General features: G+C 50.8%; 1 protein-coding gene across 1 annotated transcript in view; it reads left to right on the top strand.

The window, feature by feature from the left end:
* Window positions 1-9133: 9133 nt before the first annotated feature.
* The window catches only part of LOC133350921 (beta-1-syntrophin-like), a 46193-nt gene continuing 34524 nt past the window's right edge, over window positions 9134-20802 (top strand). The window contains exon 1 of the mRNA XM_061565762.1: window positions 9134-9908. Within this exon, the coding sequence (XP_061421746.1) occupies window positions 9179-9908 (730 nt within the window). The 5' untranslated portion in view covers window positions 9134-9178. The remainder of the gene's footprint in view (window positions 9909-20802) is intronic.

Here is a 20802-nt window from a genome sequence, read left to right as displayed (position 1 = left end):
CTTTGCTCGCTTTTGTTGAAGTAAAATGCTGATGAAGTCCATGTTTTTTTAGGGTCGCCCTTACAAAATACTTTAGTGGGCTGTCGGGTAGTTCAATAAAGTGGAGTGAAAGCACGGTTTTAAAAAAAAGTAGACGCAGAAATATCAAGGCAATGTTTATTTAATGTATTGTAGCTGTTGCCAGAAAACGGATAAATAAGTAATTTGGGGTGCAAGTACCTGCTTTTTCACATGCATTATTATGAAGTGGAGAACATCATTTATTTATCCGTGAGAGCCCCAAGACCATTTCTGGAGCCATCCTGGTTTTGGGATGTTAGCCCATTACATTTTTAAAGAGTATGTATATTTTACATGTGATAAACCAGAGTATGCAGACAAAACCTACCATGCATACGTGGGGATGACACTAAGGGCTACACGGGTTTTATTCACGAACCCTGGATTTTGTACGACCATCTGTCCGGTTTGCTTCGGGAGTTTCACAAATATGCATCCTCTTCCAAAATGCTGCATCCACATTGGATGTGCCACCACGCCTGGTTATTCAATAGTTGATGTGGTTGGGTTGGCGTGGTCCCAGTAACCTCGCATTGGTGATGTATCCCACCTCCGATCAGCACGGTGGGCTACGTAACACGCGAAATAAGTTCAACATACCCCTGTGGGCACACGGGACCCGCTCTTGTGACCATGCATAGCCGGTAGCGACTGCAGTGGGGGTCATGACCACGAGATGCCCCCATGGTGCATAGCTCCTTAAGCGCCACTTGTTCAATGATTGATGACGTTGATTACCCTTTCCACAGTAGCCCCAGTAAGTTGGGCATCGTTTAGTCTGCGCCTTGCCTTTAATTATGTATACCTTCCTATTTTATTTCCATCTTAGTGCGGCCGATGTCTCCGCAAACTGCCGGCAGCTTAGCGGCGGGCGGGATGTTCATTTAGTTTTCTTTGTGGAGTGCAGTCGGTGTGTTTTTGAGAATTGCTGATTATGCTGCAAAGGCAGGTTGCAGGTAGGAGCTGTGGTGTATTTATTTCTGTAATAAGGCCAATTGCAGCTAAATAAAAATTAACCCGTAAAAACAAAGTTTTTCACTATAAATCCTTTATATGCGTGGCATCGGGGCGGCTAGAGTCCTCTCGTCCTCTGGCTTGAGATGGCTGCCACCTATGGGTCAGATGATTGTCTGGCAGCATTAAACAATTGGTAATTAAATATTTTTAAAAAATTCCCTAACAGTAACATTTTGGAGAATTTTTTCACGAAAATGCATTGTCACGCACAACGAGTCTTGTGTGCAAAATGTCAGCTCGATTGGATCACGGAAAGTGGGTTAAAAAACGACCGAAAGATTTGCACGGTCCTAAGCAAGCAAGCGAACTTAATATAAAGAATTTAAAAAGGGGGATGCGTATCATTGTACGAGTCGACCCAACCTGCGTATAATTGGGAAGTGTTCCGTTACAGCTTCGACTTCCGTCGTGATGGGTAAAGCCACTTCCTCTGCAGAGAGGTGAAATCGGGTCACATAAAAGTGGCCACTTCAGACAAGTTGATTCCCATCGTAGGCGCGGTTTGTGCATAAAAGACGGTGGCATGTGTGGGCAGCTCTTTGCCAGTCCATTGCTGGTGAGGTCCCCCATCCTGTGCTGATCGTCGGGGCTGTTTGACTATACTTCGCACTTTCACTCTGGTTCGCCTGCGTTAATGAAGGCAGGGTGCCCAGACAATAGTGCAACGATTGATTCTTGTGCACTGTCCCTCTGCTGAACAACGTAGCCCCGCATCAGCCGACAAACACATGATTATATGCATGGCAATCGCCCATCCAAGCACTCTGCGGGGTAAGAACCGATTTAGCTTGTGAGTTGATTTAGTCATAGGCGTATACACGTGGTATACTAGCCTGCACCACCCCCCCTCTCTTTAATATTTTAATTAGCGTGAAAGCAATTGGGATAGATATACCAATCAGGAATGCGCGTTAAATTCGGTGATCCGTGACACCTGATTTTCTAAAAGGGCAAACTGCATGGGAGGCAGAAACGCACGGAACGTGCAAAGGGTGAGAGGGTGAGAGGGTGGTTGTGGCCCGTGATACGACGCGGAACATTCGACGAGGCGATGACCTGACAATTAAAGAATCGATATTTTTTTAGGGGGGGGGGGGTGTAAGTTAATATTGATGGTGTTTCCTTACCGTAAATCCTGTAGTAGGCACTCACTCGAGTTGCGTGCGTTCATAGAATATACGGATGTGATCGATTGTTTAATCTATTAACAAGGATACGTAACCTTTCTCACAAAACGTTACGTAATTATGCGCGCGCGCATGTAGGAATTGATCATTTTATTCCAATATGTTCCAGTTTGGATGCTTTTGATGGTGTAATAGTGAGCACATACCAAGGCCGTAGCCATGGAGTCAACATTGGGGGGGACCAAATCTTCCAGGGGGTCTGGGGGTCCCCCCTAAGAAAAAAAAAAAATCTAAATTTGAAAACGAATTTCCTGCCTAAAATATTAAAAAAATTCACTAACATATGGGATGAACTTTAAAAAATATATTTTTTGCAATAATGTCTAATAGTGTATTGCATTTCATTGCTGTTTTTGTTATTTTTTACCTTGTTTCATTGTATGTAATGGCAGAGATTCGGGATTAATAAAGTACAACCATAACCACAATCATATAAACATAAATCTATTTTATAGCAATATATTGGGGGGGGGGGGACATTTTGAGCATATTTGAATATTGGGGGGGGGGGGGGGGGGGGTGTCCCCCCCCCCCCCCAATATATATTGTAATTACGGCCTTGGCACATACAATCCAGAGGTAGTGTGTCAATTTAAACAATGGGCACTTTTCTTATCCAAACTGGACGAACCCGGCGACCCGAGTTCGATTCCCGCTCGCGGCCACCAACACCCGGTGACGATTATCTGCACCGGTCCTGAGCCTCAAATGAGTGCCTGGTTCGGTGCGTAGACACCGCCACGGGCGTGGTGCTGGCCACCCACCCCCTCGTGTGCCGTGCCGGCCTTCATAGGTGCTGCTCGCTAACAGCACTTGCCCCAGCAGTCTGTTAAGACTATACGGGGGAAATCTTTGTCTTTGTCCTCCCACCTCTTCCCAAGCGTCCGATCAGCGTGTCAGAGTTGGATAACTAGAGCGCTTCTAGATCCCCCTCTAGTGGAGTCCCTTCTGCCAGCAGTGGCGTGAGCAAGCCAATGCAGGGCTGCACCTTAACCTTCTTATTAACTTTGTTGTTTGCAATGGCATGGACACTCGAGGCCTGTACTATCACCATAATGTTACACTGTTAGTGGAGTCATTACTGTGCCCATTTGCGACAGGTGCCAATTATTACACCTTTAGTGAAAGGTACATTTTTAGATTGTCAACCAAAATTCAATCATAAATTTAACCATAACTTACAAATACAGTAATTAACAGACGTTTAAATATATTTATCACAATTATACTGGTTTTGGTGAAAAATAATGTGTCGACATGCAACCGTCTGCTTAATTAATGTAGTCTTTATTGAATGTACGGGAAGAGTGAGCACTTATTTGCATTGTAAATCCTGGAAAATCAAGAATAACGGTGATTAATGATGAAACTGTCAAACCGAGCACGCTTAATTATTTAATCGCTTGGCTACCGCGTGGGCGTGTTAAGTTATTTGTAAAAGCCACTGGTGGTTGCTCTGCTCCTCGTCTTCATAAAAGGTGGGTTTCTTGAACTCTGATGGAACGCCATCCAACAACATTAACAGAGCACGTCCGACACCCCGCGGTGCAACGAGTTGCAACCACGGGGCTTCGCGCGGGAATTCCTGTCACTTTGATTAAACGGGAATTCTAGTGCAAAATAAATACATAATTGGGTTAAAAGTGTGCATCTGCTGTCTTGGAGTGAGTGGGGATTGTTATTATTTTCTGCGCGCGAAGTCGTAACGGCGTGCCAGTCCTCGTGTGTTTTTAAATGCTCGGTGAAATCCTAAAATTGTATCCACTACAACCGTAGCGTCATCTTCAGCTGTGGTCTATCCACTGCTTGACGCAGGTCTCTCTGAGCCGTCGTCAAATGTCACGATGCTACAACCCGCCTGGCTCCTGCACACGAGGCGATTTCAAAACTCCGTCTACGCGGTATCGCATCCCGTTGGATCGTGTGACCTCTTTCGGTTGCCACTCCGCCTCTGGTCCACCCTTGCACATCACCGCACGTATGTGTATGTGTGTGTGTTGAACTTCTTTCGCACCGTACGTAGCCAACCCTGCTAATATATACTGCACAAACTCGTTACGCACCCCGACTTTGGGTCATTATGGCTAACATCATATATGATCAGAATTCCGTTCTGTGTCTTCACATTTCCATAATACAATACAAGATCATTGTATCAATCGTAGAGGGTTATGGGTTAGATCGCGTCAATATAAATGCGTCGTTAAACCCGCAACCACCCGACACAGCCAATTAGTAAGGTTTGTCACGTAAATAAAACATGCTACATCGTTACGAGTACAGCACACCGGTGTGTTGATGAGTAAACTCACAACATTTACAATTCGAGTGCAACGTTTCGCCAGTAATTACAACTAGCTTCACCAGGCGACAGCCAGATGATATTAGACCATCAGTCGATTGTCTATCAAGACCAGTTTTATCAAGCAACATTTGTGTCAAGCAAGAAATCTCTGGACCAGTTTCAACATTATGGATCTCACCAGAAGAGTCGAGTTTGTTGCACAGCCTGTTAAACTCTGGGGAACTGTTACTGTATTTAAATGCGAGGACAGGATGGAGTTCTGCAAACGCATGGCTTAAACCGTACACGCACAGCGTATTGCCAGGCGCGCGTGCATCAGTCCATGTGACTCTTTAGTTTCTGGCAGGCCAAAGTCGACTCGTTAACGAGGAGGCCGCGGTGACCCGTGACACGTTCACAGAGCATCGTGTGGCGAGGCGCATATTTTACCCGCGCGCGATCGCATGCCGTGTCAACCCACGCGGTTTGACCCCGAATTCTTGTCCAGGGAAATTGAGTTTTCAAGTCCATACGGCGTACAGCCGTTTCAATACGAGCAACAATTAAATAGTCTGTTTGATTGTGTTTCTCAGTTGTGATGGGACTTTGTGGGATGAACGTTGAGATTTATAAGAGGCACGGGAGGTGACCAATAAGGTCTGAGTTGGTCCGTAATAAGTTAGGCACCGATAAGGGGTTGACAGGTATGAGATCGTCCGTTGACACATCACACACCCGGGAGGAGCGGTCCAGCATTTTCTTCAACGCTTTCCAACTTGAGAACGAGGGCCTTCTGTGTCTGTTTCGTTGCGAGGAGAGGAAGGGAGTCGCCCTAACTCGTAAATCCGCGAGCCAATATCGGAGAAATATTCGTACAACGTTACGTGCCTCTTCTGAACTGTACCCTAAAAAGTTGCCCAACATTTTCGATACAAACCAGCACAAAGGAAATGTTTTCCAGACACTCACCAATAGCCGTCAGCCAATTATCAATGCCCGACCTTATCACAAACCAATTCAGACCTTATTGGTCACCGCGTGCCCCTTATACATCACAACATTCATCCTACAAAGTCCCATCACAAGAGAGAAACACAAACAAATAGACAATTTTTTTTTTTTGCCCGTATTGAAACGGCTGTACGCCGTACGGACCTGAACAATCACGTGGGTTGACAGGTATGGTCAACCGTCGGCTCCTGTACTGCTAACCAAATACTGCCCTGTATCTACAAAGACAACCAACAACACGTGTTGGAAAACGCGACAAGAGAGGGCGCCACGGTGGCAAGGGAGATGTTAACTACCTCGCCTGGTGTACAAGGAGGCCGTGGGTTCGATCCCGACCCTAACGCATGTATATTTGGAGTGTGAATGTTCTCCCGGTGGTCGCGTAAGATTTGTATTTTCCGGGTCTTCCGGTTTTCCCTCCACAGTTGGAAGCATACGTTTATCGAGTACAGTATTTGGCCGCTGTAAATGTCCACATGATAAGCCACTTACTGGAGTTGAGCAATCATTTGTGGCCAGCTGGCTTCCGGAAGAAGAACTATATAGCTCAGTGGGCCTTACCTGGTAAACGTAATAAAAAAGTTTCATTTAGACATCCATTGGGGCCGTCCATAAATGACGTCACGCACCTGGGGGGGGGGGTCAGACATTTGTGACGATGTGTGACGAGGGGGGGGGGGGTTGAGAAATGTGACGTCACGTAAAAATGCGCAACTTTAAATAAATATAGACAACACGTTCTACTAAATTAAATAGACTTTTTAATACATTTTTCTCCTACAACATCAGAGTGCAGCGCCACATTAAATACGCACTACAATGACAATAGTTTAAAGCGATTTGAAGCATGTTTTTTTTTGGGGGGGGGGGCAGAGCTTTGTGACGTCATATTTGAGGGGTCGGGGTCTGACTTTTTGTGACGCCGTGTGACGAAGGGGAGGGGGGGTCAAAAATCGTCCAAAATCGCGTGACGTCATTTATGGACGGCCCCATATGTGTGCATTCTTTTTTTATGACTTGTTTGGAAGTGGACTTACCGGTGAGACACGTGCTCTGTTATCGTTTTACGACGCGTTAATCATTACCGTCCGTGTACAACTCCCAGGTGAGCGCCGTGCGAACTGCGCAGTAGGCGAAGTCGCCTCTCGAACGGAAATGTTCTTACCCCGTACACACACAGAGAGAGAGAGAGAGGGGAGGGGCACATTGAACTTCTTTCACACCATTATGAGGCCTCCTTTGCCAGTAGCAAGATATAGTAATAATGTTGTGGTTTCACGCTTCAACACACCGGGTGGGCTAAAGCAGTGAACTATTTGTCTTTTCTTCTTCTTGGTTCTTTCGTAAAGTCACGTAGAATGGAAATAATAAAATAATAAAAATAAAACATTAAATCATTCTCACGACGTTTCGGGCACAACGCAAGCAGCCGTCCTCAGGTGGAGAACAGGTCTGTCTTCTGAGACAGAGTCTGACTCTGTCTCCTGAGGACGGCTGCTTGCGTTGTGTCAGAAACGTCGTGAGAATTATTTTATTATGTTTTATTTTTATTATTTTATTATTTCCATTCTACGGTACTTTACCGAAAGAACCAAGAAGATGAATCCCTGCAGTCACGAAAGCTTTAAATCGATATTTGTCTTTTGTCAATGTGACACTTTTTTACTGATTGGCCGTGTCGGGTGGTGGAGGGTTACGACACATTTATAAATAACGCGATCTAAACCCAAAAACGTTGATTATAAATAGTAATAGGGTTTTACCCTTTTATCTGGCACCAAAACTGACACCTTTATACACGGGATCATGTTTGCAATAACCACAACACAAGCAGTCGAAATGCAAACAAGAAGAGACAACTCTGATAATGTATGCACTGTCCTTGAAATTGATTGGTCCACACCCGAGACGGCTTTTCTTAGAGCCTAGTCTCCACTGGTGTTGGACCAGATGACGCCAAAAGGCGTACAACTCAAAAACAGCGCACTATCAGAGTATTGAGAGCTCACAACCGTGCTTATCGGAGGTGAGGAGGGGAAAGGACAACAAACTAGAACGCAACGACAAGCAGTTCTAAATAAATTAGTTTTCAATCGAGATGATTTAAAAAGTGTACGTAAGGCCCCAGTGGATTCCTAATATCGGAAGGAAGAGCGTTCCAGACGGCCGCAGAGGTAGCGATGCCGGTGACCGGAGGTCACGTGATGGTGCGGGGAGCGGTGGCGCCGTGGTTAGCGCACAACGCCACGGAATGAATCGCGGGTGACCCGAGTTCGATTCCCAGCCACGGCTAACATCAGTGGCGAATGATATCAGAAGCCGTTCTGGGCCTTGCCCCGAAGGCGAGTCCATCCTCAAAATGGGTACCCGATGCGGTGTGTAAATATCAACACGGGGGGGGGGGGGAGAGACAAAGGCGGGCGGGCGTGGTTAGGGGCCGTCCATAAATGACGTCACCCCCCCCCAGCCTCGTCACACGGCGTCACAAAAAATCAGACCCCCCCTTAAATATGACGTCACAAAGCTCTGCCCCCCCCCCCTCGTCACACATCGTCACAAATGTCTGACCCCCCCCCCCCCCTAGGTGCGTAACGTCATTTATGGACGGACCCTTAACCAACCAATACACAACCCTTGTCGTGCACCGTGCGGGCTTTGACAAGGTGCACTCGCTAAACAGCAACTTGCCTTGGGCAGCCTGTTGGAGGCTGGAGGTAGGCTGGGGGCGCTGTTTGTCTTCGTTGGTGTTTGATGGCCGAGGGGGACGCGAGGGTGGAATGGAGCAGGCGACAGGGCTTTGAGCCCCCCCCCCTCTCTTCGACAACCCACCCCTTCTAAAGGCTCAGCCCCCCCCCCCACCTTGATATATCCTTAGTTGATATCGGGACAATAACACCAGTTATATGGCAGTATTTATTTATAATCAACGTTTTTGGGTTTAGATCGCGTTATTTATAAATGTGTCGTAACCCTCCACCACCCGACACGGCCAATCAACAAAAACGTGTCACGTTGACAAAAGACAAATAGTTCACTGCTTTAGCCCACCGGTGTGTTGAAGCGTGAGAACACAACATCCACATTTATAAATAACGCGATCTAAACCCAAAAAACGTTGATTATGAATAATATTGGTCGCGAAACGTGTTAAACTAAGTATTTATTTAGTTTGGAGTTTCACACTTGCGTTTAACGTTTGTTTAACACTTGTTTGACATTGACCGTGACCCACCCCCCCCAAATATATTTTTAAATATCTCCCCCCCCCCCCCCATTAAGCAAACTCGTGCTGCAGGGCTGCTTGAAGGGAGTCGGAAGTCGGCTGACAAGGTGGGGGGGGGGGGGATGGTGGCGACAGGGATCGTAGAGAGGGCCAGAGAAGTGAATGAATGGTTGGTTTGCGTGGGTGGAGTTGATGGGTTGGGTAGGAAGAGGAGGAGGAGGCAGTCACTCTAGGGGAGGGGAGGGTACGTGGTAGAGAGAGAGAGAGACTGACGGTGTGGGTTGGGTCGGTGAGTGGCTGAGCGAGCGAGCGGGGGGGTGGAGAACGCGAAGGAATGTGCACACGCACGCGGAGCGCACTAAACACGCCGCGGTCACATGACAGCGGCGCGCGCCGATGCGAGACGACGCCCGTGGAGCAAGTCTGTGTACCGAACGGTCGTGCGCTCCACGGAGCAGCAGCAGCAGCGTGCTGGCCAGACTCGAGACCAGGAGCAGCTCACAAGCAGGAGGACACGGGCAAGGCGGCAGCGGCGGCGGCAGCAGTCTCTCTCTCTCTCCATCAGTGGCAACAGTCATGGCGACTTGCGGTGTCGGCGTGATGCCGAGGAGCGAGTTGCTGGAGGTGCTCGGGCGTGGAGGTCGCTGGGGCCGCGTGCGCGTGACGCTCTCCCGGGACGCGCTCACGCTCTCGGGACCCGAGGAAGCGACGACGGCACTCGTCAACGGCACCGCCAACGGGGGAGGCGGCACGCCGCCGGTCCCCTCGCCGGGGACCGGTGGGTTGTCCAACGGGATTCGGAGCCCCAACCTGAGCCCCAGCCTTAGCCCGAGCCCAGGAGCGGTGGCGTTGAGCTGCGTCGGCGAGCCGCACACGGAGCAGAAGCGCGTCGTGCGCGTGTTGAAGCGAGAGTCGGGCGGCTTGGGGATCAGCATCAAGGGCGGCCGTGAGAACAGAATGCCCGTGGTCATCTCGAAGATCTTCCCGGGTCTGGCGGCCGAGCAGACGGGAGCTCTGCACGTGGGAGACGCGATCCTGGCGGTGAACGGAGCGGACCTGCGGGAAGCGACTCACGATCGCGCGGTGCAGGCGCTCAAGACGGCCGGCAGAGACGTGCTGCTGGAAGGTGCGGCGGAGAGGGATGGGGGTTGGTTGGTTGGTCGTGGTGGTCGTGGTGGTGGCGGTGTTTGCCGGTCTTGTTTTTCTTGTTCGAATACTCGCCGCGAAATGTTGCCGAGACGTGCCCGAAAAAAGTGGCGTTGATTTTGGGGGGAGCTGGTGATCGCTACAAGTTGTAGCCAACTTAGCGATGTTTCGTCGCTAGTTGAAAGCGACTTTTTTAATGTGTGTGTGTGTTCGCCCTAGCGGCTGTGTGTATATTTTGCCAAAGCGATGAGTGGTGTCGGCACGTTAAGCGACTTTGGGAAGATTGATGGCAGATGTGAAGTTTGGGAGCGATTCCAGATTTTTGTGGCAAGTGTCTTCATGATTGTAATTACAGCACCAGCGCCGCGCGGAGTTCTCTCTTACCGGGTATATATTTAGAATGTTGCGTTGGATTACGATGTTTTAATAGTGGCAAGTTGCCTCGTGACGCAATTCCAGGTAGTTGTATTACGTGTCCTGTTTAAGTTGACAGTGTGTAATGCAGTTTACGTACTTGGCTGTCGAGTAACATTAATCCGCTCTACATTACTCACCCTGTATCAATTCACCACACCTGTCAACCCATACGGAATTACCCCGTGTTCTTGTACCTACGTGACTTTACCGAAAAAAACCTAAGAATAGGGAAATGGAGTTTGCAGTTCCATACGGCCTACAGCCGCTTCAATACGGGCAAAAAAAGTGTTTCTCCCTTGCGATGAGACTTTGTCGGATGAACGTTGAGATTTATAAGTGGCACGGGGTGACCACTACGGTCTGAATTGGTCTGTAACAAGGTAGGGCAATGATGAGGGGTTGACATGTGTGTTCTGCTGTTAATACTTGGCCAAACTGTCCGTGGCGTGCGCTGTAATTATTCCACCGGACCGTGGCCTCTTCCCAACCCAACACCATCCAACGCCATCCAGCGTGAGAATATTGCTCAAGAAAAGCAAAAGCGAACCTGTGACCGGTTTCGATCTCCTGGGGCGTCATCGGCAGAGCCGGGCCTTGTTCAAGCAAATGCCACTTTGTGGGTTGGTTCTCGGCCGCCGTTCAATCGAAAGTTTAAAGTAAAAAAAAACCCACTGGCGCTGGGTGTGGTCAAAAAGTTTTGAGAGCTTCAAGATCTGACAAATCTTCTCTTGTCGGGCAACTTGTGATGGACGAGGCTAGCATCGCACGTGGTGCTGCCGTGCTCCCAGCACTCACGATGCCCGCTTCTCTGCAAGCGTATAGGTTCGATTCCCCGGGGCATGCGATTTTAAATATCAGTGGGAAGTTGAATATTCGAACCTGACCTGTGGCGCTTATGCCATCGTGTGCGTAGTCCCCTGTGTGTGTGAGTGTATGTATCTGTGTGTATGTGTGTCTGTATGTATATATGTGTCTGTATGTATCTGTGTGTATGTGTGTCTGAGTGTATGTATATATGTGTGTGTGTCTGAGTGTATGTGTGTGTGTTGGTGGGGAGCGGTAGTGTAGTGGTTATAGCGCTGCGCTACGAATCCCGGCGACCCGAGTTCGATTTCCGCTCACGGCCAACACCAGTGACGATTATCTGAACCGGTCCCTGTGCATCTCCTAGGTCGACTCGGCCTCAAATGAGCAACCGGTGCGGTGTATCAACATAGCCATTAGGGAGACAAAGGCGGCCGAGAGGGTGCTCGCGAGAATCACTTTGCATTCAACCTTCCGTTAAGGCTATACGGGGGATTTCTGTCCTTGTTTGGGGAGCGGTGGTGCAACGGTTAGCGCACTGCCAAGGTCAGCGTGAGTGGCGAAGTGGCACTGGGCCGCTGATAGGTCGCCCCATGCGGCGTGTGAAGACGTCGGCAGTGGAGAGACGAAAGCGGTCGGGCGTGGAGATCCCCTGGCCGCAGCCACCTCTGTTTGGGCTGCACCACGAGGGGCCGTCCCGAGCCCGCGGCTCGGTATGCAGAGAGTGGCTTGGACGTTACCGACTCGGTGGGGAGTGGGTGGGTGGGTGGGGGGAGAGAGATCTGTGTGGCCAAGTGTTTCCTGTGTGTGGATGTGGGTGGGTGTTGTGTGTGTGCTTGGGTGCGTGCGTGTGTTCTTGGGTCTGTGTGTGTGTTCTTGGGTCTGTGTGTGTGTGTGCTTGGGTCTGCGTGTGTGTGTGTGCTTGGGTCTGCGTGTGTGTGTGTGCTTGGGTTTGCGTGTGTGCTTGGGTTTGCGTGTGTGCTTGGGTCTGCGTGTGTGTGTGTTCTTGGGTCTGCGTGTGTGTGTGTGCTTGGGTTTGCGTGTGTGTGTGTTCTTGGGTCTGTGTGTGTTCTTGGGTCTGTGTGTGTGCTTGGGTGTGCGTGTGTGTGTGTGCTTGGGTCTGCGTGTGTGTGTGTGCTTGGGTCTGCGTGTGTGTGTGTTCTTGGGTCTGCGTGTGTGTGTGTTCTTGGGTCTGCGTGTGTGTGTGTTCTTGGGTCTGCGTGTGTTCTTGGGTCTGTGTGTATGCTTGGGTGTGCGTGTGTGTGTGTGCTTGGGTCTGCGTGTGTGTGTGTGCTTGGGTCTGCGTGTGTGTGTGTTCTTGGGTCTGCGTGTGTGTGTGTTCTTGGGTCTGCGTGTGTGTGTGTTCTTGGGTCTGCGTGTGTGTGTGTTCTTGGGTCTGCGTGTGTGTGTGTTCTTGGGTCTGCGTGTGTGTGTGTTCTTGGGTCTGTGTGTGTGTGTGTGCTTGGGTCTGCGTGCGTGTGTGTTTTCGAGTCTCTCTGTGTACTCGAGTCTGTGTGTGTTGAGCAGTTAAGCAATGCTTTGAGCACTTGCACTAAGACCCCGGGCAACCCGGGTTTAATTTCCTTCGGTGGCGTAGTGACGACATTATCAAGCTCAGGGGGTGCGGCGATCGGCCCCAATATTTGATTTGTCTCGCTCGGTCGCACCTAGAGGCTATTTATACATCGCGGCTCCTCTTGCCCTAATCGCATCGTCGTTACGCTCACGGTCTCGAACATTTAGCGCTGTAGGGGCGCTCCGTCTTCGCGGAATGAGAGCAACGACAGCTCCGTTGGTACCGCTTTGCAAGATTACGTTACCGCTCGAACTAAATTAAAATGAAACGTCGAAACGTTAAATGAAAGTCTTTTAATGCAAAATAATTTAAACCGTGTTTAACATTTTTTTGTGTTCTTTTACACTTTTGTTGATGGATAAAATCAATGGCGAGTGGTGCCAGAACTCTTTTTGAGCATACTTTTCGATCAGCACCTGATGTGATGCGTGTGACCATCAGCACTGGGGAGACGACGGCGGACAGGTGCGTTGGATATGCGGAGTTTTACTTGACATTTCTTTAAAAAAAAAATTTCTTCAGAACTGCCTTTTCTGTGTTTAGTTTGTTGTCCTTCCCCCCGCACCTCCGATTAGCGCGGTTACCTACAGAGCGGTAGAGCTTTCCAGACGGCCGCAGGAGCGCATCCGAAAGCGCGCGACGTGGTGACGGTCTTTGCTCGATGGCCAGCCAGAAGTCGCTGCCGTGGCATCATGGGTGGATGGATCAATGCGTGCTAGGAATAGTGAACTAACGCACACCAGGGGCATCTTGTCGACCGATTTGAAGTCGTGTTAGGGGGCCTTTTAGCAGCGAAAAGTTGGTAACGGGACGGTCGCCAAAGGATTGGGAGAGAAAACGTGACCGGTGGGGGGGGGGAAGGGCACGGCCACCATAGAGACGGAGCGATGGGGTCGGCTCACGTGCAGCAGCGAGATGATGGATCCGTGGCATTGTGCTTTCCCTTATCTACTACTTCCCGATGATGAAAAGGCTTTTCGTCCAGCAGTGGATAGACACCGGTTGAGGGTGATATGTAAATGTATAAATTATCGATGCCATCGGCAAATAGCGAACTGAATGAGCTGAGCTTTTACGATCGTGACCGACGTTTTCAAAACCTATCGTGGGCTTTTCAGAAGCCTCCCTTCGCGTTAAACACGGGAGGACATCGAGAGCCCAGCTTGTTTTATTGTGTCATGATTACATGGAACGGTTTAAAGTAAATACAAATAAATCACAGTGGTCAAGCAACTCGATTACATTATAGAACGCCGCTCATCTCACTCTCTTGCAGCTCGTACTCCGCTGTGGAAATCTTCACATTCCCTTGATGGAGCCCGAATTAGACATAGGCATCGCCTGCGAGTTGTGGAAAGGAGTTATTATTATATTGGAGCACGTCCATCGTGGAGAAGGAGCGATGAGATCGGCTCGTGTGTCAGTGCCGGGCGTTTTGTCGCACCGTGGGACCGCGAGGGAATGGCTTGAGGAGGCCTTCATCCGGCAGTGGATTGCTCATGACTGGTGTGGTTCGGTCATGTGTAGAGACAACAGGGAAATTATGTGGGTCAGAAAGTGGCGAGTGATGCAAGCGGAAGGAAAGAGATCAAGAGGAAGGCAGCAGCAGAAGATGTGGGGGGTGGGGGGGGCGATGTGGGGCTATGGGACACGGTGGCCCGAGGAGTGGGAAGAGAGATGGGCGCAGGACAGGGCAGAGTGGAGAAGGTTGGCAAAGACAGCGGACACACACCACGTGAGTGGGACAAACGCGTGCAAGAAGAAGTTGTAAGATTGGTCGTGGCTGATGATGACGATGTTGACGGTCACCGCATCGCGCGCTTTCAGATGCGCTTCAACGGCCGTCTGAAACGCTCGTCCTTCCGACATGAGGAAGCCACTGGATCTTTTAAATCTAGATTGAAAACTAATTTCTTGAACTGATTTTTTGTGTGTGTAAGCTTGTTGTCCCCCACCCTGTCCACGCACCTCCGATTAGCACAGTTTGCTACGTACGGTGCGATAGAAGTTCAACATAAGTACATGCGTACATACGTTGAGTCCGGGCCGTGACGAGCATATGGCTATCGATGGGCACTTAGGTTTAAGCGGTAGGCAAAGGTCACGATTATATCAATAAAGGTTGGATAACGTCAGATTTTGCCAGGATCCAATTCCTGAGCAGTGTTTGAGCAGCGTTAACATTACATTTGTTTACTTTACCGAGATGGGCTCGGGACGGGTGCAAGCTATCCAGTGTGTAGGTGTCGCAACTCCAACTACGACCCACGGGGCTACAGGGAGCCCAGGTGCCAGGCCACGCCGGAGTTATTTTGGCAGGGAGGGGTAGGGCGGGTGGCCAGGTTGGGGCGATAGGAAGGGGAAATTGGACACGAGGTGCCTAATTCTTAACAAAATATTTATTTTTATTTTACCGGGTGAGGCCCCACTGAACTGCATAGCTCTTTTTTTTTTCAGAAGCGACCTGGCCATCACCATGTATGTCATCATGTGTAGATTTATAGCAGCCAAATACTCGATTCTAAATGTGGAGGGAGAAACCGGAGGACCCGGAGAAGAATCCACACGACCACGGGGAGAGAGAAAATGCACAAACTCCAAGTGTACAGGCATCAGGGTCGGGATCAAACCCACGGCTTCCTGCATTCCAGGTGAGGAGGTTAACATCTCGCCCACGCCAGCCACGCCACGCCACGCCAACCCGGCCTCATCATTCGCACAGCCACTCTGATCATTCCATCTCAGCGTCTTGGCATTGTGTGTCCAATGATGCGCTTGCTTGTGGAATTTGTGTGTGGGGGGAGAATGAAAGCTGGGGCGTGGGGGGGGGTGGCACCTGAGCCCCCCCCCCCCCACTACATTCGTCGTGACATCGTCTAATCGATGCGCTCGATCCGTCCTCCGTGTGCGCCTGCCAGACCGCGCGAGATGAAATCACGCGGTGCGGCTTGAGATGCCGTCGATTTTTATTTTATTTCCCCCATATCCGGCCGCTGCGCGGTCGTGATGTTTGACACCTGCGACGAAGGTCAAGGATCACGACAACGATGAGTGAGTGAACGTCATCTACTCCCCTGCACGGCACTGTGTCCATCCTCCGCTGAGTCGAGGGGCACGCCGGTGTGGTTTTTATGGAGAGGAGCGATCCACGAACAAGCCTCGTCTTGCTGGCGAGGCTCGGTAACGTTGAAACTGGTTCTGCGGAACGACGGGGGAGTGAGTTTAAGTCTTTTTTTAAATCCTTTATATTAAGTTCGCTGGCTTGCTTGCTTGCGCGCTTACGACCGTGCAAATCTTTCGGTCGTTTTTTAACCCACTTCCCGTGATCCAATCGAGCTGACATTTTGCACACACTCGTTGTGCATGACAATTTATTTTCGTGAAAACATTTTTCCAAAATTTTACACTTTTTAGGAAAATTTTTTTTATATTTAATTACCAATTGCTTAATGGTGGCAGGCAATCATCTGACCCATAGGTGGCAGCCATCTCAAGCCAGAGGACGAGAGGACTCTAGCCGCCACGCATATAACGGATTTATAGTGAAAAACTTTGTTTTCACGGGTTAATTTTTTTAAGTGAGACACAACAGGATTAAGAACTAGAATGGCTCTCTCATCTCGTCGTAATATCAGGGCGATTCACGGGCTATCCGACGCACGTTACAAGTGAACGAACTGGCCTGGCAGACCATACCAATATTACCAAACAGCATTTGTTTAAGCAAGCAAACTCTGCACTGGTTTTCACCTTTGTTGGGGGGCAGGGGTGGCGGTGTAATCAGCAGAGCCACCCAAGCTTGTTGAGTGCCTCACGTGAAATATCTGTCTCTGAAACTTCATACGGAGCGCCCTTGCCAATAACACGTGGGAGTCCAGCAGCATCTGTTCATGGCAGTGTTCTTTACACATTTTCAGAGGCGGGGGGGGGGGGAGGCCCACTTTCGCCGATAAGACATCATCAGTGTGTGAGGGCCGCCACACATTCGAGACCATTGGGGTTCGGCAGCAGCACGATGATGGGGTGGGTGTGTTCACTCTGTGTGTGTTGTCGGGGAGGGGGCCGCACTAAAGGCCACCGGTAAGGCCCGCCGGTGGCCCCGCGTGGCCTTGCAACGAAGACCACTGGTTTATGGCGTCCACCTCGGAGAGGGAGCGATGAAACCGGCTCGCGGTGCGGGCGCTCAAACGGCGCGTCGCTTCGCACGCACACAAGACGTGGAGCGAGGCCCTTCTGCCAGCAGTGGATAGATCACCACTGACGACGATAATTATGGTGAAGATGTATTGCTCGGGGATGGTGGGGGGAGGGGCTTTGGGGCGAGTGACAGCTATGGACAGGGCTTCGGGTTGGGGCATATAATCAGAAGCCATGATTATACCAATGATCGGATGTAATTACATGACGGGCCGACGGTGTTAATTTAATAAGCACGGGATTATGTACGCCGCATGCACATTCATGCAGCGGCTCTCGTCAATCTCCCTGGCTTCCTTCTGGGAGAGGTTTGTGGGTTTCTTATGGAGGGCGGCGGCGGTGGGGGGGAAGGGGTGCCTCCTTTATTTCTGCCTCTCGCTCCGCTCCCTCGCTCTTCACGAAATCCACCTCCTGAAGGTTCGTGCTTCTCAGAGTCTAATCCCCTTCAGAGCTGCCGGGGAGGCGTGATAACGGGGCGATCCCTGTCTCGCGCCGTGCGTGTGGCATTTCGGAGCGAGTCTGCTCGGTCAGTGTGTTCACGTGTGCGTGTGTGTGCGCGTGTCATCCCAGTCAGTGGACCCATGGCACCTGGGGTCTGTCCCGTGACCTGCCAGCGGGCGTTCGACACTTCACGTGGCCTTAAAGTGCACGTAGCCTGGCACAAGTGCCGTGGTGACGTCACCGTCGCTTAGTGGTGAATGGCGGTTGTTGTTGTTGTTGTGTGTCTGTACACAGTGGGGAGCGGGAGTGCAGCGATTAGCGCGCTGCACTGTGAACCGGCGACCCAAGTTCGATTCCCCGCTCCAAGCCAACACCAGTGGCGATTATTTTAACCGGTCCTGGGCCTCCCCTAGGTCGACTCGATCTCAAATGAGTACCTCGTGCGGTGTGTAAGCATCGCCACTGGGGAGACAAAGGCGGCCGGGCGTGGTGCTGGCCACCCCCTCGTGTACCATGCCGGCCTTCATAGGTGCTCGCTAACAGCACTTGCCCCAACAGTCTGTTAAGGCTACACGGGGGATCTTTGTTTTTGGTGGTCATGAAACAGAATTTGCCCCAACAAGTCTGTAATTACGAGAGAGAGGGCTATCTTGTTGTCTATCTGCGTGCGCGGTTATATTGGGGAGCGGTGGCATTAGTCAGTAGCGCACTGCTCGACGGAAATCGCGACCGACCAGAGATCGATTCTCGCTGACCTCCACCACTCACGACGGATGTCCAAAGCCAGTCCTGGGCCTCCCGCGAGTCGATTACGGGAAGTAAACATTCGGTACCCGTGCATACTGGGAAGACAAAGGCGGCCCGGCGTGGGGCTAGGCATTCCCGGCCGCCTCGTGTTTTAGTTGCTCGCTGACGGCACTTGCCCACAGCAGTCTGTGTGGCCACATGGGGGGGGGGGGGGGGGGGGCGATGCTGCGGGGGGGATCTGCCTTTGATTAGGTTGGCAAAAAACGAAAAGTCAAATTCTTCTGAAACATTCCTTCATGTGCTGCCTGGGGGGTTCTCAGAGACATTCATGGGGGGGAGGGAGGGGGGCAGGAAAGGCTAGCTGCCCCCCCCCATCGCCCCCCCCCCCCCCCCCATCGCCCCCCCCCCGCCACCTCTCCTTGCCTTGAGACCAAAAATGTTGCCTCGCCTTTCTCCGGCTATCACGAGGAGTGAATCAGAATCCGAGTCTTTATTTATCCTGGAGAAATCCGATGAGCTATGAAGCTCATTTTCTCCAAACATGTCCAGTAGTTTCACAGATATTCTTATTCTTAGGTTTTTTCGGTAAAGTCACGTAGGTAAAACATCAAAATTAATAAAAATAAATAAAATAAAACAAAAATCACGACGTTTCGGAGGCAACACAAGTCTCCGTCATCAGGTGGGACCGATGCCCGGGATTGCACCGATGCACGGATCCACCCGTTAATGTTGACTCGGTGGCGTAGTTTTGACGACATTATCAAGCTCAGGGGGTGCGGAAATCGGTCAGTTGAGGCCCCAATATTTGATTTGTCTCGCACGGTCGCACCTCGAGGCTATTTATACATCGCGGCTCCTCTTGCCCTAATCGCATCGTCATGACGCTCACGGTCGCGAACATTTAACGCTTCAGGGGTGCTCTGTTTTCGCAAAATAAGTTCTTCTTTTTTTATTCTGCTGTTCAAAACATATCTCACGGTATTTGTCAAGGGGGCAACTCGTAGCTTTGGCTACTAAGGGGGTGAGGGGCCCAAGGCACCCCCTGCCCCCACGCCCATTCTAACGTCCACGACGCGCGTACGTAGGACCCCGTGTTTTCACCGTCCGTGCAAACGCCACGCGAATTATTTGCCAATTTCTGCATTTCGGCCGACGGAGTAAACGTTGACGACGCGCAAAACGCGGGCGAGATTGCGGAATAAAATGAGACGAAAAGATTGCTTCATGCGATTTGCAACCCCCCCCCCTCCCCCCCGAACAGCCGAGGGGTTTGATCGTTGCACTCCGAGTTACCTCCCTCAGGAGGCCAGAGGGGTGGAACACGTGATGGTACAAAAGTTTACTTGTAGGCCGCCAAAGGCAGAATTATGACCAATCGATTGATCCTCCCATCCATGCCTCGAATGTCACATGACCTCGCCGTACCGCGTGTGCAGTGCACGCGGCATCGTTTTAGGACCATCATCTGCCAAAGGGTGAACATTGTGGCCATGCGATTTTGGACGGGAACGGGAAGGTGTTGACGCAGCTGTAAACTGGTTTCGCCCTCTTTTGGGGGAGTCATCATTCGAGCACGGCCGTCGTTGCCTCCTGCTGCTGCCTCGTGCGTCGAGGTCTCCCTGCGGAACGGCTCTTTTGTCATCGCTCCGGGCACGGCTTTGGCACTGCTTGAGGGTGGCAAAAACGTTCTAACACGTTTTGTAAATTAATGGAAAAAATTCATCGCGTAGAAAAAGTGTAATAATTTTGCTTTTTTTTTTTTCACGGCACCACTCGCACTTTTTTCCCCCCCGTCCCCCGGGTTTGTCGTTCGTTTTGCAGAAAGCGTTCGAATTGCGCTCATCGTCACCCTCAGCGAGGTGTTGGACGCTGCGGTGGCATCTCCCAGAGCGAGGCCTCGCAAAGCCACTCTGCGGGACCCCCTGCCGTCCACACCCCTAAATATAGGTCCCCTCCGACGGGTCTTCCTTCCCGAAATAAAATCTTTCGGTCGGCCAAATGGAATGGTTTCTCGGTATGAAGGGGTTCGGCTCGCGTGGCAGATGCAGCCTCCCGCTGCTGCTGCTGCTGCTCGTGAAGAATATTATTAACCAGCCCAGAGGCTCCGTGGCACCACCAAATGAGGCTGCCAAGGGTATGGAGGCTTCTGCTGTTCGTTCTCCAGTTATATTTTTTTCCCCGACGGAGTTCCGAGCGCGCGTAGCGAAACGTTGGACATCGCGCCGAACAGCACGAGCCATAGCCCAGACACACGTCGGGGGAGCTGTAACGGCACAACTGCGGAAAACCTACGCAGGAGGGAAATCAGAAATGGTCGAACGTCTTTCGATGCCGCTATGGGTGGCAGGAGCCGTTGCCCTGGAGACCGGGAGATCGTTGATCGAGGTTTGGTGATCGCCGGGGCTGATGACGCCATTGGTTGTGATTTCTCACTTCAAAGAGTGGGGCCCGCCTTCCACTCCAAATTCATCGGGAAGTAATTTTCGGCAGGCCCAGGATCTATTCGAATATCACTCTCCATTGGCGCGAGCCGTGGTCAGCAATCGAACTTCAAGACGCGGGGGTTCATAGCGCAGCATGCTAACCACTGCACCACCACTCCACCCGCACGCTGGTATAGTTCATGGTACAACACACAAACAAACAAATAAAGGAGGAAATGTTCACGCTATCTCGGCAAAACAAAACA

Source organism: Lethenteron reissneri, chromosome 35 (genome assembly GCF_015708825.2).
Source record: "Lethenteron reissneri isolate LAM-NWPU_2019-01 chromosome 35, ASM1570882v1, whole genome shotgun sequence".
NCBI lineage: Eukaryota > Metazoa > Chordata > Hyperoartia > Petromyzontiformes > Petromyzontidae > Lethenteron > Lethenteron reissneri.
This window is presented reverse-complemented; position numbering and strand designations above follow the sequence as displayed.